At 42.6% G+C, this 20,100-nt stretch overlaps 1 protein-coding gene across 1 annotated transcript in view; it reads left to right on the top strand.

Annotated features, from left to right (window-relative positions):
* The window catches only part of LOC100711798 (uncharacterized), a 194,234-nt gene extending 178,151 nt beyond the window's left edge, over positions 1-16,083 (top strand). Inside the window, exons 4-25 of the mRNA XM_025902026.1 lie at positions 205-493; positions 1,089-1,373; positions 1,800-1,928; positions 2,545-2,574; positions 3,205-3,288; positions 3,414-3,464; positions 4,868-4,900; positions 5,112-5,147; positions 5,884-6,168; positions 6,657-6,941; positions 7,406-7,489; positions 7,615-7,665; positions 8,998-9,282; positions 9,747-9,830; positions 9,956-10,006; positions 11,409-11,441; positions 11,645-11,680; positions 11,757-11,786; positions 12,416-12,700; positions 13,934-14,017; positions 14,143-14,193; positions 14,690-16,083. Of these exons, the coding sequence (XP_025757811.1) occupies positions 205-493; positions 1,089-1,373; positions 1,800-1,928; positions 2,545-2,574; positions 3,205-3,288; positions 3,414-3,464; positions 4,868-4,900; positions 5,112-5,147; positions 5,884-6,168; positions 6,657-6,941; positions 7,406-7,489; positions 7,615-7,665; positions 8,998-9,282; positions 9,747-9,830; positions 9,956-10,006; positions 11,409-11,441; positions 11,645-11,680; positions 11,757-11,786; positions 12,416-12,700; positions 13,934-14,017; positions 14,143-14,193; positions 14,690-14,730 (2,622 nt within the window). The 3' untranslated portion in view covers positions 14,731-16,083. The remainder of the gene's footprint in view (positions 1-204; positions 494-1,088; positions 1,374-1,799; positions 1,929-2,544; positions 2,575-3,204; positions 3,289-3,413; positions 3,465-4,867; positions 4,901-5,111; positions 5,148-5,883; positions 6,169-6,656; positions 6,942-7,405; positions 7,490-7,614; positions 7,666-8,997; positions 9,283-9,746; positions 9,831-9,955; positions 10,007-11,408; positions 11,442-11,644; positions 11,681-11,756; positions 11,787-12,415; positions 12,701-13,933; positions 14,018-14,142; positions 14,194-14,689) is intronic.
* Positions 16,084-20,100: the final 4,017 nt, after the last annotated feature.

Below are 20,100 nucleotides of genomic sequence, written 5' to 3'. Positions count from 1 at the left end.
CACACAGTCCCGCAAGAGCAAGCAGCAGTGGTTCAAGGTCAACATCGGCATCCTGATGGAGCGAATGAGACAGAATGAATCAGACAGTAAGTCTTTGCTCTGTTTCACTGACTTGAGTAATCTTGACCCACACATCATGGTGTCCTCTCTCAATCTCTCTTCTTCTGATATTGTGTCATTTATGTCACTGTTCTCCCTTCAGCTCCTCATGTTCTTCAGTGGATGCACGGCTGTGAGGGTGAAACGCATCCTGACGGCACGCTGAAGTTTGTCCGAGGCATGGACATGTACAACTACGATGGAAACGACTTCCTGTCCTTCGATGATAAAAACGGAGTCTGGGTCGCTCCTATTGACGAGGCACTTCCCACCAAGAGGAAGTGGGACGGCGTCCAGGTGCTGAAAGAGTACACCAAGGGATACCTGGAGAACGAGTGCATCGATTGGCTGAGCAAGTTTGTGACTTATGGACAACAGCAGCTGAAAAAGAAATGTATGTTTGTCATAAATATAGTAGTAGCAATGGTATTAGTGTTATTAGTCCACACGTGCCAAGCCTTACAGAAAGTGTTGAATATTGTTATGGTTTAATGATACTCACAAATTAAATCCAAATGATTAAAGACAATTTTGTCAAACACTTACGTCCTCAAGTGCACATCCATTCAGCACCGTCTGGAAAAGATTAAACTTTTAAAGTCTGAGGATTACTGCCAAACTCCTTTTATTTAAGTGGAACTGCAGACACTGCCGTTTCAGTCGAACCATAACTGAGAGCAAGACATTGAAGTATAATTCTGACACAACAGACCCTCACCAGTCGAACGGCAGCCATTTGGACATGAAGCATCAGTAAACCCAGGTGTTAACTAAATAGAGCAAAACCTTCATTATTAACAACACTTGTTTAACAACTGTTGTTACAAAGGCAGTGAGCCCCACCATCTGTTTGTACGCATGATATTCACTGCATCGTGGAAAGTTTACTGTAACTAAGTACTGACTCCATCTGCCAGAGTCGAACCACTGAGTTAATCAGTGTTACAGTATCACATGTGGTGACACAGTTTTCCATTTCCTCCTTCCAGCTCCACCTGAGGTGTTTGTGTTTGCAAAGAAGTCCAAGGTGGAGTCAAATCTCATCCTGACCTGCCTCGCCACAGGCTTCTACCCCAAAGACATCATCATGAGGATCAGAAGGAACGGACGTGTTCTGACTGCAGACGACGGCCTGACGAGCTCAGGAGTTCTTCCAAATAACGATGAGACCTTCCAGAGACGAGACCATGTGGAGATTTTGAAGTCTGACCTGTCAGAGTTCAGCTGTGAAGTCGTTCATGAGGCGACCGGTGTAGATGTTGCAAAGACTTGGAGTAAGAAACTTTTTTATTGTCTCTGTTGTTGACCATAACTTTGTTTCTTCAGTCAGAGCCTGGAGCTCCTCTGTGTCCAGCAGATCTGCATCATTACTGTCCTGATCACAGTCCTGAGGTCAGATCCATGTCAGTCCATCTAGAACTAAGCTAGCATGTCACATGTAGCCCAGCTCTGCAGCCCTGAAGAAGCAGAGGAGCGATCTCCTCCAGAGAATCACTGAATAGTTCCAGATATGAACAGTTTCTGTTTCAGTGCCGACCCTCTCACTGACCTCCTGCTCTGCTTCACCTGTTGTTGCTCCACATCACTGCTGTCAGATCACTGACTTCATCATGACTGTGGCTTCAAATCTACATCTCAGTAACAAACAGCAGCAAATAACTGACACTGACCTCAACCTGAAACTCGTGTCTGTGTTTCAGAGAACAGTGACCTTCCACCGGAACCTGGATGTGGACCTCCGATCGCTGCTGCAGTGGGAGGAGTCTTGGCTGTGGTTGCTCTTGTTACTGTAGTTGTCTGTGTGATCTTGTATAAAAAAGGCTGTCTTGGTAAGTCCAGACTTTGTATCCTGTAAAAATGAAAGTGTCCTGGTCTCAGTGATAACATGGAGCTCTGTTACTGATCATCACGTTTGAAACACATGAAGAATATCAGCTGATACAGTTTCAGCATTTAAACATCACAGCAGCTGCTCCAGTCTTTCAGCCTTCAAACACTTCACTTATTATTTCATTAGGACTTCATGAGGGGGTCAAAGGTCACAGGTCAGTCATGTGACATGATGTCAGACTCTTCCTGTCTGCAGCTTCTGATCCAATAACTTTGACCCCTCTGGGACATAAATGTAGTTTTTCTGTGCAGAACAGAAATGATTGATGTTTGCTGATAGTGTGCAGCTCGTCTCCTCCATCGTCTCCACTCAGACACGTCTGCATGTAGAACTGTGACACATTTCAACTACATTTAGTCTGGATCACAGTAAACTGTAGGATTACACTTCAGCATGTGATTCAGTCACACTGCATGTTAATGAACATGTTGCTGACTGAGGTCTGATGATGATATCAGAGTTGGTCTGAAGCTCACTGAGCTGCTTCACACATGTAGAACAAACCACTGAGTTCATCCATCATCACTGACAGTCTGTGTTACGTCTGTTTACAGGACGCAGACGTGGAGCCAACAACAACCAAGGTAACATCTTTATTTTGCTGTCTTGTAAAGTTTGATGTTCAGAGACTCGAGTTAGTCTGAGCTGATCCATTAACACCTTTAATAGATTAGCACAGAATATGTTCTTCATATTCTGTGTGTTTTATGTAGTAACAGTGCCTCTTTTATATCAGGGTAGTCGTTCTCCGTCTGTGGGGGACAGAGTGGGATGTAGAGGACCAGTGAAACAAATTTCTATAAGAGTCATTATTGCATTAAAATTAAACTTTGATAATTTTGTTATTGATAATGATGAACAGAAATTGTGGGACGTGGATGTTTTTTACTTTCTGAATTGGAACAAAACAGGTTTTTAGGAAGGTCGACTCCTTTCCTGCAGTCTTTCCTCCAGGTCCCTTTGATGTGAGATGTTCAAGAACACTGGGGAATTCGCACGTTTATCTTTAAATTAGGACTGCAAATATAACCCGGTCTATACTCTCCCACTCTTAACTACATGACAGCACCACTTATCACCTTAGCCTGTGAGAAACTGCAGTAAACAGAGAAAGGAAAGACCGTCACATCAGAACGATCACCAACATCACATCAGTGTGTTGCTAAAGTTTGCTGTTTTGTTCATGTAGCTCACAATGTAAGTTGTCTTTACAGGAAGTGTAGCAGTTAATGTAGAAAAGAAGGCTGATGCTAAAGATGGGAAGGCTGAGGAAACCGAACCTCTGACAGGCAGTGACAGTAAGTCTCCCTCAGCTAACATGCTGCTCTGTGTTGTATAATATAAGTCACATTATTCTGTACTGTGGTAGTGACTGATACATTTTAAGCTCATGTTGCAGCTGAATACTTTTTTCCTCCTTCAGAGTCCCTTGACAAAGTGTCTAACTCCAGCAGCGCTGACTCTGGTGTCTCTTGTAAGTATCTCTGATGCACCTCACAGATTTACAGTTTAACACAGGATAAATGGTAAATGGCCTGTATTTGTACAGCGCTTTACTAGTCCCTAAGGACCCCAAAGCGCTTTACACATCCAGTCATCCACCCATTCACACACTGGTGATGGCAAGCTACATTGTAGCCACAGCTGCCCTGGGGCGCACTGACAGAGGCGAGGCTGCCGGACACTGGCGCCACCGGGCCCTCTGACCACCACCATTAGGCAACGGGTGAAGTGCCTTGCCCAAGGACACAACGACCGAGACTGTCCGAGCCGGGGCTCGAACCAGCAACTTGAACCGCCAACTCTTGAGCCACGGCTGTGGCTCAAGAGTTGGCGGTTTTACTTTCCTGTCTTTTTTAGGATAGTAAAAAGTCAACACACAGTTTGGGATGCTCCAGTCTGATATCGGTCTCATCCTGACTTAAAGTCAGATCATATATTCTAACAAATAGATCGACTCAGTTCATTTATCCGTGTTGTTTTCTGCTCCATGTGTTAGAAACCAGTGTAGTGCTGCTAACATTTGCTAATAAAACCGCTAATATTTGATGTCTGCTACTCTAACATTTTTTCTGTTTGCAAAAGTTTTTATTGTATCACAAACTTTGTTCACACTCAGCTGATGTCAGTATAAAGCTCAGGTGACGACGATGCTTTCCCTTTCAGTTTCTCTCGTTATCTTCCATTTCAAACTTTAGAGACTTTATTTGAAAGAAGACACTAGTGTGAGTGTAAATAGGAGCAGTAGGCTGTAAAGACCGATTACAGTGAAATGAGATAAGGTCAAATGAATGTGATGACTTTTTAATTTATTTTTTTGGACTTTTACATTTTCCAATAAATATCAGTAGGTTTCTATTGTTGAAGTCTTTGTTATATTTCACTGATTTAAAGTTTTTTTAAAAAAAGTTCAGTGTGATTACACATAATACACAGTATTTGCTTAAAGACGGTCAGTGTAGCACAGAGGAGGTGAACAGGCGAACAGAGTGGAGGAGACAGAAACATAAAGCATGAGGAGAAACGTTAGAGCAGCCAGGCTCATGGTTACCTGTGTTCAGTATAAAGCTCCTAATATCTAATATCTGGATGAGCCTGACAGGTGAAGCATGGCTGCTGCCAGGTGTCCGCAGAGGACAGAGGTTCCTCTCTGTGACAGCGCTGCTCAGTTTCACTGACACTTTAAGTCTTTATGAAACAAACAGAAGAAAAACTCAGACGTACTTTTGACTTTCAGTGTTTCTCTGTGGAGTCACTGCTCTTTAACATTTGTGTGATAATGACTTTTTATAAGAACACAGATACAAAGAATCAAACATGAAGCAATGACTGAATAAAAATGTGTCATTTTGTCTTTCTATAATTTGTGTTGATCAGGTGGAATACAGACTATTCATTCTCCTGTGTCAGGTAAGCACTTTATTTCTCTGCTCTGGATTTTGTTAAATGTACATTTTTCTGATATTTAAAGTGTTTATGTGGTAATAATATTTATACAGCAGCAGTGCTGAAAACCTTAAAGCTGATTTTAACCTGCAGTTCATAAATAAAAGAAACAACAGAACTAACCTCTGTGTGTGTGTGTGTGTGTGTGTGTGTGTGTGTGTGTGTGTGTGTGTAGTTGACAATGGCGTTGCAAGCACACCTCTGACAAATGGTAGGTGCCCCTCCCACCCAACAAAGATTTATACAAAATAGGTTGTTGAAGTTAATATTTTCTATGTGTGTGTGTAGGTGGTCCTGTGCCTGCAGCTTCCAGCAGTGGTACATGTTTCCTTCTCCTTCCTCAGATACACATAACAGTTTAGTTTAAGACCCAATAGATTGTAGAAGATGGGTCTTAATATTCTCTGTGTGTTTTATGTAGTAACAGTGCCTCTTTTATATCAGGGTAGTCGTTCTCCGTCTGTGGGGGACAGAGTGGGATGTAGAGGACCAGTGAAACAAATTTCTATAAGAGTCATTATTGCATTAAAATTAAACTTTGATCATTTTGTTATTGATAATGATGAACAGAAATTGTGGGACGTGGATGTTTTTTACTTTCTGAATTGGAACAAAACAGGTTTTTAGAAATGTCGACTCCTTTCCTGCAGTCTTTCCTCCAGGTCCCTTTGATGTGAGGTGTTCAAGAACACTGGGGAATTCGCACGTTTATCTTTAAATTAGGACTGCAAATATAACCCGGTCTATACTCTCCCACTCTTAACTACATGACAGCACCACTTATCACCTTAGCCTGTGAGAAACTGCAGTAAACAGAGAAAGGAAAGACCGTGGAAAGTCTTACTGTAACTAAGTACTGACTCCATCTGCCAGAGTCGAACCACTCTGAGTTAATCAGTGTTACAGTATCACATGTGGTGACACAGTTTTCCATTTCCTCCTTCCAGCTCCACCTGAGGTGTTTGTGTTTACAAAGAAGGCCAAAGTGGAGTCAAACCTCATCCTGACCTGCCTCGCCACAGACTTCTACCCCAAAGACATCATCATGAAGATCAGAAGGAACGGACGTGTTCTGACTGCAGACGACGGCCTGATGAGCTCAGGACTTCTTCCAAATAACGATGAGACCTTCCAGAGACGAGACCATGTGGAGATTTTGAAGTCTGACCTGTCAGAGTTCAGCTGTGAAGTCATTCATGAGGCGACCGATGTGAACCTTACAGAGACTTGGAGTAAGAAACTATTTTTTATTGTCTCTGTTGTTGATCATAACTTTGTTTCTTCAGTGAGAGCCTGGAGCTCCTCTGTGTCCAGCAGATCTGCATCATTACTGTCCTGATCACAGTCCTGAGGTCAGATCCATGTCAGTCCATCTAGAACAAAGCTAGCATGTCACATGTAGCCCAGCTCTGCAGCCCTGAAGAAGCAGAGGAGCGATCTCCTCCAGAGAATCACTGAATAGTTCCAGATATGAACAGTTTCTATTTCAGTGCCGACCCTCTCACTGACCTCCTGCTCTGCTTCACCTGTTGTTAACTACATGACAGCTCCACTTATCACCTTAGCCTGTGAGAAACTGCAGTAAACAGAGAAAGGAAAGACCGTGGAAAGTCTTACTGTAACTAAGTACTGACTCCATCTGCCAGAGTCAAACCACTCTGAGTTAATCAGTGTTACAGTATCACATGTGGTGACACAGTTTTCCATTTCCTCCTTCCAGCTCCACCTGAGGTGTTTGTGTTTGCAAAGAAGGCCAAAGTGGAGTCAAACCTCATCCTGACCTGCCTCGCCACAGGCTTCTACCCCAAAGACATCATCATGAAGATCAGAAGGAACGGACGTGTTCTGACTGCAGACGACGGCCTGATGAGCTCAGGACTTCTTCCAAATAACGATGAGACCTTCCAGAGACGAGACCATGTGGAGATTTTGAAGTCTGACCTGTCAGAGTTCAGCTGTGAAGTCATCCATGAGGCGACCGATGTGAACCTTACAAAGACTTGGAGTAAGAAACTATTTTTTATTGTCTCTGTTGTTGATCATAACTTTGTTTCTTCAGTCAGAGCCTGGAGCTCCTCTGTGTCCAGCAGATCTGCATCATTACTGTCCTGATCACAGTCCTGAGGTCAGATCCATGTCAGTCCATCTAGAACAAAGCTAGCATGTCACATGTAGCCCAGCTCTGCAGCCCTGAAGAAGCAGAGGAGCGATCTCCTCCAGAGAATCACTGAATAGTTCCAGATATGAACAGTTTCTGTTTCAGTGCCGACCCTCTCACTGACCTCCTGCTCTGCTTCACCTGTTGTTAACTACATGACAGCTCCACTTATCACCTTAGCCTGTGAGAAACTGCAGTAAACAGAGAAAGGAACAACCGTCACATCAGAACGATCACCAGCATCACATCAGTGTGTTGCTAAAGTTTGCTGTTTTGCTTCATGTAGCTCACAATGTAAGTTGTCTTTACAGGAAGTGTAGCAGTTAATGTAGAAAAGAAGGCTGATGCTAAAGATGGGAAGGCTGAGGAAACCGAACCTCTGACAGGCAGTGACAGTAAGTCTCCCTCAGCTAACATGCTGCTCTGTGTTGTATAATATAAGTCACATTATTCTGTACTGTGGTAGGGACTGATACATTTTAAGCTCATGTTGCAGCTGAATACTTTTTTCCTCCTTCAGAGTCCCTTGACAAAGTGTCTAACTCCAGCAGCGCTGACTCTGGTGTCTCTTGTAAGTATCTCTGATGCACCTCACACATTTACAGTTTAACACAGGATAAATGGTAAATGGCCTGTATTTGTACAGCGCTTTACTAGTCCCTGAGGACCCCAAAGCGCTTTACACATCCAGTCATCCACCCATTCACACACTGGTGATGGCAAGCTACATTGTAGCCACAGCTGCCCTGGGGCGCACTGACAGAGGCGAGGCTGCCGGACACTGGCGCCACCGGGCCCTCTGACCACCACCATTAGGCAACGGGTGAAGTGCCTTGCCCAAGGACACAACGACCGAGACTGTCCGAGCCGGGGCTCGAACCAGCAACCTGAACCGCCAACTCTTGAGCCACAGCCGTGGCTCAAGAGTTGGCGGTTTTACTTTCCTGTCTTTTTTAGGATAGTAAAAAGTCAACATACAGTTTGGGATGCTCCAGTCTGATATCGGTCTCATCCTGACTTAAAGTCAGATCATATATTCTAACAAATAGATCGACTCAGTTCATTTATCCGTGTTGTTTTCTGCTCCATGTGTTAGAAACCAGTGTAGTGCTGCTAACATTTGCTAATAAAACCGCTAATATTTGATGTCTGCTACTCTAACATTTTTTCTGTTTGCAAAAGTTTTTATTGTATCACAAACTTTGTTCACACTCAGCTGATGTCAGTATAAAGCTCAGGTGACGACGATGCTTTCCCTTTCAGTTTCTCTTGTTATCTTCCATTTCAAACTTTAGAGACTTTATTTGAAAGAAGACACTAGTGTGAGTGTAAATAAGAGCAGTAGGCTGTAAAGACCGATTACAGTGAATTGAGATAAGGTCAAATGAATGTGATGACTTTTTAATTTATTTTTTTGGACTTTTACATTTTCCAATAAATATCAGTAGGTTTCTATTGTTGAAGTCGTTGTTATATTTCACTGATTTAAAGTTTTTTTTAAAAAAAGTTCAGTGTGATTACACATAATACACAGTATTTGCTTAAAGATGGATAAAGATAAGCGAAGGACACAGGATGGAGACTTTCACATATATGAACGTGGCCATGGAGTAAGATCATCGAAATAAATTTCTTCATTTTACTACACTGGGGAATTCGCACGTTTATCTTTAAATTAGGACTGCAAATATAACCCGGTCTATACTCTCCCACACTTAACTACATGACAGCACCACTTATCACCTTAGCCTGTGAGAAACTGCAGTAAACAGAGAAAGGAAAGACCGTGGAAAGTCTTACTGTAACTAAGTACTGACTCCATCTGCCAGAGTCGAACCACTCTGAGTTAATCAGTGTTACAGTATCACATGTGGTGACATAGTTTTCCATTTCCTCCTTCCAGCTCCACCTGAGGTGTTTGTGTTTGCAAAGAAGGCCAAAGTGGAGTCAAACCTCATCCTGACCTGCCTCGCCACAGACTTCTACCCCAAAGACATCATCATGAAGATCAGAAGGAACGGACGTGTTCTGACTGCAGACGACGGCCTGACGAGCTCAGGACTTCTTCCAAATAACGATGAGACCTTCCAGAGACGAGACCATGTGGAGATTTCGAAGTCTGACCTGTCAGAGTTCAGCTGTGAAGTCATCCATGAGGCGACCGATGTGAACCTTACAAAGACTTGGAGTAAGAAACTATTTTTTATTGTCTCTGTTGTTGATCATAACTTTGTTTCTTCAGTCAGAGCAGTGAGCTCCTCTGTGTCCAGCAGATCTGCATCATTACTGTCCTGATCACAGTCCTGAGGTCAGATCCACGTCAGTCCATCTAGAACAAAGCTAGCATGTCACATGTAGCCCAGCTCTGCAGCCCTGAAGAAGCAGAGGAGCGATCTCCTCCAGAGAATCACTGAATAGTTCCAGATATGAACAGTTTCTGTTTCAGTGCCGACCCTCTCACTGACCTCCTGCTCTGCTTCACCTGTTGTTAACTACATGACAGCTCCACTTATCACCTTAGCCTGTGAGAAACTGCAGTAAACAGAGAAAGGAAAGACCGTCACATCAGAACGATCACCAACATCACATCAGTGTGTTGCTAAAGTTTGCTGTTTTGCTTCATGTAGCTCACAATGTAAGTTGTCTTTACAGGAAGTGTAGCAGTTAATGTAGAAAAGAAGGCTGATGCTAAAGATGGGAAGGCTGAGGAAACCGAACCTCTGACAGGCAGTGACAGTAAGTCTCCCTCAGCTAACATGCTGCTCTGTGTTGTATAATATAAGTCACATTATTCTGTACTGTGGTAGTGACTGATACATTTTAAGCTCATGTTGCAGCTGAATACTTTTTTCCTCCTTCAGAGTCCCTTGACAAAGTGTCTAACTCCAGCAGCGCTGACTCTGGTGTCTCTTGTAAGTATCTCTGATGCACCTCACACATTTACAGTTTAACACAGGATAAATGGTAAATGGCCTGTATTTGTACAGCGCTTTACTAGTCCCTGAGGACCCCAAAGCGCTTTACACATCCAGTCATCCACCCATTCACACACTGGTGATGGCAAGCTACATTGTAGCCACAGCTGCCCTGGGGCGCACTGACAGAGGCGAGGCTGCCGGACACTGGCGCCACCGGGCCCTCTGACCACCACCATTAGGCAACGGGTGAAGTGCCTTGCCCAAGGACACAACAACCGAGACTGTCCGAGCCGGGGCTCGAACCAGCAACCTGAACCGCCAACTCTTGAGCCACGACTGTGGCTCAAGAGTTGGCGGTTTTACTTTCCTGTCTTTTTAGGATAGTAAAAAGTCAACACACAGTTTGGGATGCTCCAGTCTGATATCGGTCTCATCCTGACTTAAAGTCAGATCATATATTCTAACAAATAGATCGACTCAGTTCATTTATCCGTGTTGTTTTCTGCTCCATGTGTTAGAAACCAGTGTAGTGCTGCTAACATTTGCTAATAAAACCGCTAATATTTGATGTCTGCTACTCTAACATTTTTTCTGTTTGCAAAAGTTTTTATTGTATCACAAACTTTGTTCACACTCAGCTGATGTCAGTATAAAGCTCAGGTGACGACGATGCTTTCCCTTTCAGTTTCTCTCGTTATCTTCCATTTCAAACTTTAGAGACTTTATTTGAAAGAAGACACTAGTGTGAGTGTAAATAGGAGCAGTAGGCTGTAAAGACCGATTACAGTGAAATGAGATAAGGTCAAATGAATGTGATGACTTTTTAATTTATTTTTTTGGACTTTTACATTTTCCAATAAATATCAGTAGGTTTCTATTGTTGAAGTCTTTGTTATATTTCACTGATTTAAAGTTTTTTTAAAAAAAGTTCAGTGTGATTACACATAATACACAGTATTTGCTTAAAGACGGTCAGTGTAGCACAGAGGAGGTGAACAGGCGAACAGAGTGGAGGAGACAGAAACATAAAGCATGAGGAGAAACGTTAGAGCAGCCAGGCTCATGGTTACCTGTGTTCAGTATAAAGCTCCTAATATCTAATATCTGGATGAGCCTGACAGGTGAAGCATGGCTGCTGCCAGGTGTCCGCAGAGGACAGAGGTTCCTCTCTGTGACAGCGCTGCTCAGTTTCACTGACACTTTAAGTCTTTATGAAACAAACAGAAGAAAAACTCAGACGTACTTTTGACTTTCAGTGTTTCTCTGTGGAGTCACTGCTCTTTAACATTTGTGTGATAATGACTTTTTATAAGAACACAGATACAAAGAATCAAACATGAAGCAATGACTGAATAAAAATGTGTCATTTTGTCTTTCTATAATTTGTGTTGATCAGGTGGAATACAGACTATTCATTCTCCTGTGTCAGGTAAGCACTTTATTTCTCTGCTCTGGATTTTGTTAAATGTACATTTTTCTGATATTTAAAGTGTTTATGTGGTAATAATATTTATACAGCAGCAGTGCTGAAAACCTTAAAGCTGATTTTAACCTGCAGTTCATAAATAAAAGAAACAACAGAACTAACCTCTGTGTGTGTGTGTGTGTGTGTGTGTGTGTGTGTGTGTGTAGTTGACAATGGCGTTGCAAGCACACCTCTGACAAATGGTAGGTGCCCCTCCCACCAACAAAGATTTATACAAAATAGGTTGTTGAAGTTAATATTTTCTATGTGTGTGTGTAGGTGGTCCTGTGCCTGCAGCTTCCAGCAGTGGTACATGTTTCCTTCTCCTTCCTCAGATACACATAACAGTTTAGTTTAAGACCCAATAGATTGTAGAAGATGGGTCTTAATATTCTCTGTGTGTTTTATGTAGTAACAGTGCCTCTTTTATATCAGGGTAGTCGTTCTCCGTCTGTGGGGGACAGAGTGGGATGTAGAGGACCAGTGAAACAAATTTCTATAAGAGTCATTATTGCATTAAAATTAAACTTTGATCATTTTGTTATTGATAATGATGAACAGAAATTGTGGGACGTGGATGTTTTTTACTTTCTGAATTGGAACAAAACAGGTTTTTAGAAATGTCGACTCCTTTCCTGCAGTCTTTCCTCCAGGTCCCTTTGATGTGAGGTGTTCAAGAACACTGGGGAATTTGCACGTTTATCTTTAAATTAGGACTGCAAATATAACCCGGTCTATACTCTCCCACTCTTAACTACATGACAGCACCACTTATCACCTTAGCCTGTGAGAAACTGCAGTAAACAGAGAAAGGAAAGACCGTGGAAAGTCTTACTGTAACTAAGTACTGACTCCATCTGCCAGAGTCGAACCACTCTGAGTTAATCAGTGTTACAGTATCACATGTGGTGACACAGTTTTCCATTTCCTCCTTCCAGCTCCACCTGAGGTGTTTGTGTTTGCAAAGAAGGCCAAAGTGGAGTCAAACCTCATCCTGACCTGCCTCGCCACAGACTTCTACCCCAAAGACATCATCATGAGGATCAGAAGGAACGGACGTGTTCTGACTGCAGACGACGGCCTGATGAGCTCAGGAGTTCTTCCAAATAACGATGAGACCTTCCAGAGACGAGACCATGTGGAGATTTTGAAGTCTGACCTGTCAGAGTTCAGCTGTGAAGTCATTCATGAGGCGACCGATGTGAACCTTACAAAGACTTGGAGTAAGAAACTATTTTTTATTGTCTCTGTTGTTGATCATAACCTTGTTTCTTCAGTGAGAGCCTGGAGCTCCTCTGTGTCCAGCAGATCTGCATCATTACTGTCCTGATCACAGTCCTGAGGTCAGATCCACGTCAGTCCATCTAGAACAAAGCTAGCATGTCACATGTAGCCCAGCTCTGCAGCCCTGAAGAAGCAGAGGAGCGATCTCCTCCAGAGAATCACTGAATAGTTCCAGATATGAACAGTTTCTGTTTCAGTGCCGACCCTCTCACTGACCTCCTGCTCTGCTTCACCTGTTGTTAACTACATGACAGCTCCACTTATCACCTTAGCCTGTGAGAAACTGCAGTAAACAGAGAAAGGAAAGACCGTGGAAAGTCTTACTGTAACTAAGTACTGACTCCATCTGCCAGAGTCGAACCACTCTGAGTTAATCAGTGTTACAGTATCACATGTGGTGACACAGTTTCCATTTCCTCCTTCCAGCTCCACCTGAGGTGTTTGTGTTTGCAATGAAGGCCAAAGTGGAGTCAAACCTCATCCTGACCTGCCTCGCCACAGACTTCTACCCCAAAGACATCATCATGAAGATCAGAAGGAACAGACGTGTTCTGACTGCAGACGACGGCCTGACGAGCTCAGGAGTTCTTCCAAATAACGATGAGACCTTCCAGAGACGAGACCATGTGGAGATTTTGAAGTCTGACCCGTCAGAGTTCAGCTGTGAAGTCATTCATGAGGCGACCGGAGTGGATGTTGCAAAGACTTGGAGTAAGAAACTTTTTATTGTCTCTGTTGTTGATCATAACTTTGTTTCTTCAGTCAGAGCAGTGAGCTCCTCTGTGTCCAGCAGATCTGCATCATTACTGTCCTGATCACAGTCCTGAGGTCAGATCCATGTCAGTCCATCTAGAACAAAGCTAGCATGTCACATGTAGCCCAGCTCTGCAGCCCTGAAGAAGCAGAGGAGCGATCTCCTCCAGAGAATCACTGAATAGTTCCAGATATGAACAGTTTCTGTTTCAGTGCCGACCCTCTCACTGACCTCCTGCTCTGCTTCACCTGTTGTTAACTACATGACAGCTCCACTTATCACCTTAGCCTGTGAGAAACTGCAGTAAACAGAGAAAGGAACAACCGTCACATCAGAACGATCACCAGCATCACATCAGTGTGTTGCTAAAGTTTGCTGTTTTGCTTCATGTAGCTCACAATGTAAGTTGTCTTTACAGGAAGTGTAGCAGTTAATGTAGAAAAGAAGGCTGATGCTAAAGATGGGAAGGCTGAGGAAACCGAACCTCTGACAGGCAGTGACAGTAAGTCTCCCTCAGCTAACATGCTGCTCTGTGTTGTATAATATAAGTCCCATTATTCTGTACTGTGGTAGTGACTGATACATTTTAAGCTCATGTTGCAGCTGAATACTTTTTTCCTCCTTCAGAGTCCCTTGACAAAGTGTCTAACTCCAGCAGCGCTGAATCTGGTGTCTCTTGTAAGTATCTCTGATGCACCTCACACATTTACAGTTTAACACAGGATAAATGGTAAATGGCCTGTATTTGTACAGCGCTTTACTAGTCCCTGAGGACCCCAAAGCGCTTTACACATCCAGTCATCCACCCATTCACACACTGGTGATGGCAAGCTACATTGTAGCCACAGCCGCCCTGGGGCGCACTGACAGAGGCGAGGCTGCCGGACACTGGCGCCACCGGCCCCTCTGACCACCACCAGTAGGCAACGGGTGAAGTGCCTTGCCCAAGGACACAACGACCGAGACTTTTACATTTTCTAATAAATATCAGTAGGTTTCTATTGTTGAAGTCTTTGTTATATTTCACTGATTTAAAGCTAAAAAAAGTTCAGTGTGATTACACATAAGAGTTTACAGTTGATTAGTTGTCATTTTATGATGAGGTTGGTGCATCCCTCACTGAGAACCTGCTGTTACTCTACATGTAAAATAATACTGTTGTTCCTCCCTGCAGCTGATTCTGACAAACAAGGTCAGGCCCAGGAGTCATCCTGAATCTTCAGCTACATCAAGTTTCAAGACTCGCATGAAATAGATTATTGGCATACAGAATAGAATAATTAATGATAATAATAATAAATATATAAATTTATTTTGCACTTTACAGATTAAAAATCTGATGGATCAGTGGTATAATGTGGTTCTTTAGCTTTCCATGAAATGGGTTTTAAAAGTGTTCATGCTTCTTCAATCTGAATATTAATGACAGCAAAATTTATATGAGCCAGTTTTGATCCAGTTTAAGAAACTACAGGAAACAAAATTAAGTTTAAAACTTTTAGAGTAAATCATAAATCTGAAAACATGTTTGTATAGATTAATATTTGAAACATTGTCACTGGTTTATGCACCTGTGAGAATAAAATCAGAGACACAAACTTCAGCCTGTTGTAGTTTCATACAGATTGAACACAAAGCAGACACTAAAATCTGCATCTGATCAAGTGGGTGGAGCTCAGTAGTCACAGCTGCTGCCTCTGCAGGAAACATCTCCAGGCAGGTGGAAGAAAATGTTTTAGAGTGTGACGTCTGTTAATGCATATAATGTTTTTATGTAGAAGAAATACAATTAAAATCTCATAATATTTAGAAGTGAATACAAATACGTGCTTTAAAATAAAATGGTTGGATACTAAACAAAGCATAAAATGTAATGTGAGGGTTGGTGCTTTAACCCTTTCACTGTAAGGTGGCTTAATGAATTAGACCTTTACAAACAGTGAGACATCAAGCGCTTATGAGAATTAAACGATTTTAGATACTCTGGTGTGATTATTGTAATGGGGGCGTGGCAAAAACTGATTATCTCCACTTTTTTCTTATGGCTTTTATGAGTTTTTGGCCAAACTGAGTGAACTTTTGGATGATTACAAAAACTAAAGTCTGTCTGTGTAAATACATTTATTGTTTTATCGTGCCTTAAATATTAATTTGCAGTGAAATTTTGTTTTAAAATTGAGAAACTTTTTCTGTGGGAAATTTAGGGCAGAAATGTGTAAAATGTTATGTTTCAGTATTTTCTTGCATTTACATGTAAGCTCTTAATTTGAAAAGTTCTGTTTCCAAGGTAATTTGTACTTTTATTCAGCACGAGCTAGGATTACTTTATTGATTGGATAAGATGCTTTAATTATATTCTAGATTTTAAGTTTGAACTCAAGTTTTGTCTTTATTCAGTTATTTTTTTGGCCCCCAAAAATTCTAAATGTACTTTTAAACAAATTTACAGTAAAAGGTTCAGTCCACATAATGAAACTGTCTGTGGATGAATCAGTGAAATATTTGCTGTAAGACTCAAATTCATCTTGTAATCCTGAAATGTCTTCTATTGTGTGGGCGTTTAATAATGATGGATTGTAAAGCATCGTATATTTGAAGATTGTGTTGAAAAATTCTTTCAGGACAAAAGGTGATGTTGGACTTTGTGTTCTCTCTTTTAAAAAAAAATTATTGTTTACTCTTTTTTTCCCCATTTAAAAATAAAAGTTTCACTTGTTTCTATTTTTTCTGTAATAAAAAATATAAGAATAAGAAAGTGTAAGACTTTTGATTCATTTGAAAGCCTGATGCTTAGCCTCGTCCACCCCAGCTGTAAAACTCAGAAACCAGTCTTACTTGTTATCATCTATCGTCCACCTGGGCCTTACACAGAGTTTCTCTCTGATTTCTCAGACTTTTTATCTGATTTAGTGCTCAGCTCAGATAAAATAATTATTGTGGCTGATTTTAACATCCATGTAGATGCTAAAAATGACAGCCTCAACATGGCATTTAATCTGTTATTAGACTCAATTGGCTTCTCTCAAAATGTAAAAGAACCCACCCACCACTTTAATCACACTCTAGATCTTGTTTTAACATATGGCAGGGGAGCTGGTGAGGGGAGGCCTATCTCCCCTCACCAGCTAGATTATTGCGATCGTGTTCTGTTTATTATGTTGCTCTCTTTTTTTGCTTGTTTTCTCTCAACAGGTGATCAGGGAAATTTTTTTTCCTTTTTAAGTGCCCTTTCTCACTGTCCTCCTTCCTGTCTGTTTTTCTTTCCTTCATCTTTCTTCCTTTCCTATCCCCCAGCCATGTCTGTCCCATCTGTAACAACTAAAAATAAAATATAAAAAAGCTCCCTGAACGCTACTCCAACAGAGGTTGATTATCTTGTTAATAATTTTACCTCCTCACTACGTACGACTCTGGATACTGTAGCTCCTGTGAAAACTAAGGCCTCAAATCAGAAGTACCTGACTCCGTGGTATAATTCTCAAACACGTAGCCTAAAGCAGATAACTCGTAAGCTGGAAAGGAAATGGTGTGTCACAAATTCAAGAAATTTACTTTTCTCCAATTGATCTTTCTGAGTTAACTTCAATAATTACTTCCTCCAAATCAGGGGTCCCCCATCTCAGTTCACAAGGGCCGGTGTCCCTGCAGGTTTTAGATGTGTCCTTGATCCATCACAGCTGATTTAAATGGATAAATTACCTTCTCAACATGTCTTGAAGTTCTCCAGAGGCCTGGTAATGAACTAGTCATGTGATTCAGGTGTGTTGACCCAGGGTGAGATCTAAAACCTGCAGGGACACCGGCCCTCGTGGACTGAGATTGGGGACCCCTGCTCCAAACCATCAACGTGTCTTTTATACCCCATTCCTACAAAACTGCTCAAAGAAGTCCTGCCATTAATTAATGCTTCAATCTTAAATATGATCAACCTATCTCTAATAATCGGCTATGTACCACAGGCCCTCAAGCTGGCTGTAGTTAAACCTTCACTCAAAAAGCCATCTCTAGACCCAGCAGTCTTTGCTAATTATAGGCCAATCTCCAACCTTCCTTTCATATCAAACATCCTTGAAAGAGTAGTTGTCAAACAGCTAACAGATCACCTGCAGAGGAATGGCTTATTTGAAGAGTTTCAGTCAGGTTTCAGAGCTCATCACAGCACAGAAACAGCTTTAGTGAAGGTTACAAATGATCTTCTTGGGGGGGCGCTCGTGTGCAGCTATGGAGTAGACGTGTTTTCTGTGCTCTCCGTGTCATCTCACTCATAAAGTTGAACTTTAAGTATATTCCTAGCTGGGTAGTTTTAAAATCTGTTTCGCGGACTGCCAGAGCCGATCTTTTGTCATCATGCTGAAGATGAGAGCCAGAGGGATACGTCCAAGGCGAGCCAGTCGGCGGCCGGTAATCATGCCATATTAGCGGCTATCGCTAACCATGGAGCTGAGCTTTCCAAAATAACCTCACTCGTGGACGGGTTAAAGAAGTCGGTTGAGGGTAGGGTTGCCAACTCCCTGAAAAATAAATGAGCGACACCTCGGCCCTTTCTCAATATGCGTACTTGTGCGTACTTGGGGTCTCGTGTACTTGTCATACGTCATCAGTCGGAGACCAAGTACTGTTCCAATAGGGCTTTGGAGTTGACGTCACGCCGCAATGCATTGTGGGAGCGCGGCGCCATTTTCGGGGTCTATGAATCAAAACAAACACACTGTGTTGGAACGACGACTACAAGAAAGATGCTTAAAAGCAGCACAAAAGACAATGGACTGTATAGAGACCGATTGCGTCCAGAGGCGAAGCAGCGGTACTTGCAGAAAATAGAGTGCATCGCAAATCTGGACCCATAAGAAATACGGCAGTGGAGTAAAGACCCCGATGACTTACCCCCACTGTCCTACCCCGATATCTTCACGTATCTTGTTTGTGGAGTAAGCGCTTACACTGCGAACCAGTTGCGTAATTACAAGTCGCTGGAGGTTAACCTAACCCTAACCCCCTAACCCTAATCCTATTTACAAACGGCTGGGTGCAAGATTTGGCTATTTTCAAGTCGCCAAACTGTGAGTACGTCGTCATTCAAACCAAAGTAAGTCAGCTGGAGTGCATCGAGTGTAATAGCCATTGTTCACCCCCCACCACAATTAATGTTATACATTAATCAATGAACTGCTAAAATCTCGTTGTCATATTATGCGTCCATAATTGAATCGAAAATGTATGTGTTGATTGCCGGACACTAAGATCAACTTTTAAGATTAGAGATTGTGGTTGGGGGTGCGGTTGTTGTTTACCTCCGACTAGGGCTTTTTTTTGTTGCCGTTGCGTTCGCCGTCTGTGACGGTCTGAATGTGACGTTCGGATTTTTTGGACTGCCCCATATGTAGCATTGGTACCCAGTCTGGATTTGTTTGATCCATTTCATATGCAGGCTGTTACGGCCTCTGGCCTCAGGTGGCCCCGCCTTCCTCTATGGAAATCAAAGTGTTCCAGGACTCACAGGGGATTGGCTGGCCCGGACCTATGCCCGCCTCAACTTCATGCAGATCAGAGTGTGCCAGACCACTCACACCATTGACTGCTGCAGGAGCCTTGAGTATGACAGACCAATGACACAGCTGCCTGCAATTACCTGAGAGTATAAAAGGCTGAGGAGTCTTCATTCGTGGGGGACTTGTTGATGCGAACAGACTGTGTAGACTGTCCCGCCTGCCTTTGCACTGCTGCCCTTTTGAGTCTTTGTTTTGGAGTAGCCGCTTGTGAGATGTTTAGGTGATTGTCATTAGCTAATAAGTGTTGTATTTGTGTTATTTGAGTACATGAGCTGTTTGTTATGTTCGTTTAAAGCACCCTACTGCCTAGTGAGTTTCACTAACGGTTTTCAGTTGTATTAATAAACCTTGTGTTTTTCTTTTTATCTAACCCCCTGGTCTCTGGGCTCATTTATGTTACGTCCACTGTCGCCTAGCAGAGCCGGGTCGTAACACAGGCTTCCACACAGTTCCACTACAGTTGTGCGAAAGAATTAGCGAATCGTTACATAGCACGCATGTCTGCAAAGTCACTCCATTCGATGTTTGTTCGCATTTCTATAACTTCCGAGACCACCAACGATAATATTATTCAGCTATAAAGTGTGATATGAACATATTTAGAACTTACCGAAATGAAAATGTCTGGAGCACACCAACTGATATCTGGAGATGGAAGAGAACCTGATATCAGCTCGTCTCACGGCTGCTATCCAGGCTAGACGCCTTCGTTTGGTAACATCCGATACATGAGCTCCTTCATGTTGCTTCCAGGTTGGGAAAGAATGAAAAGACAACCCAAGCTTATTCCCGTGCCGGTCGTACGATCGAACATTGCAGCCGACCACACAGCAAGTACGAACCATGGCTGTTATGTGTGCTTTCGCTCCTTTTTTGCTTGCACTTTGTTTTGACCCCGAAAACGGCGTATCAGGCCAAAATTCTTTCCACGCCCACCCCTGTGACATCACGCTCCAAAGCCCTATTCGAAGTACGCATCAAGCCTAGAATGTGAAAAAGTCCCGGATGTGTTCTCACTCTGCCTGTTTTATCGAGC

The sequence above is a fragment of the Oreochromis niloticus genome, linkage group LG22, assembly GCF_001858045.2.
Source record: "Oreochromis niloticus isolate F11D_XX linkage group LG22, O_niloticus_UMD_NMBU, whole genome shotgun sequence".
In the NCBI taxonomy this organism is placed as follows: domain Eukaryota; kingdom Metazoa; phylum Chordata; class Actinopteri; order Cichliformes; family Cichlidae; genus Oreochromis; species Oreochromis niloticus.
The sequence above is the reverse complement of the archived record's forward strand: the minus strand, read 5'-3'. Positions and strand labels throughout refer to the sequence as shown.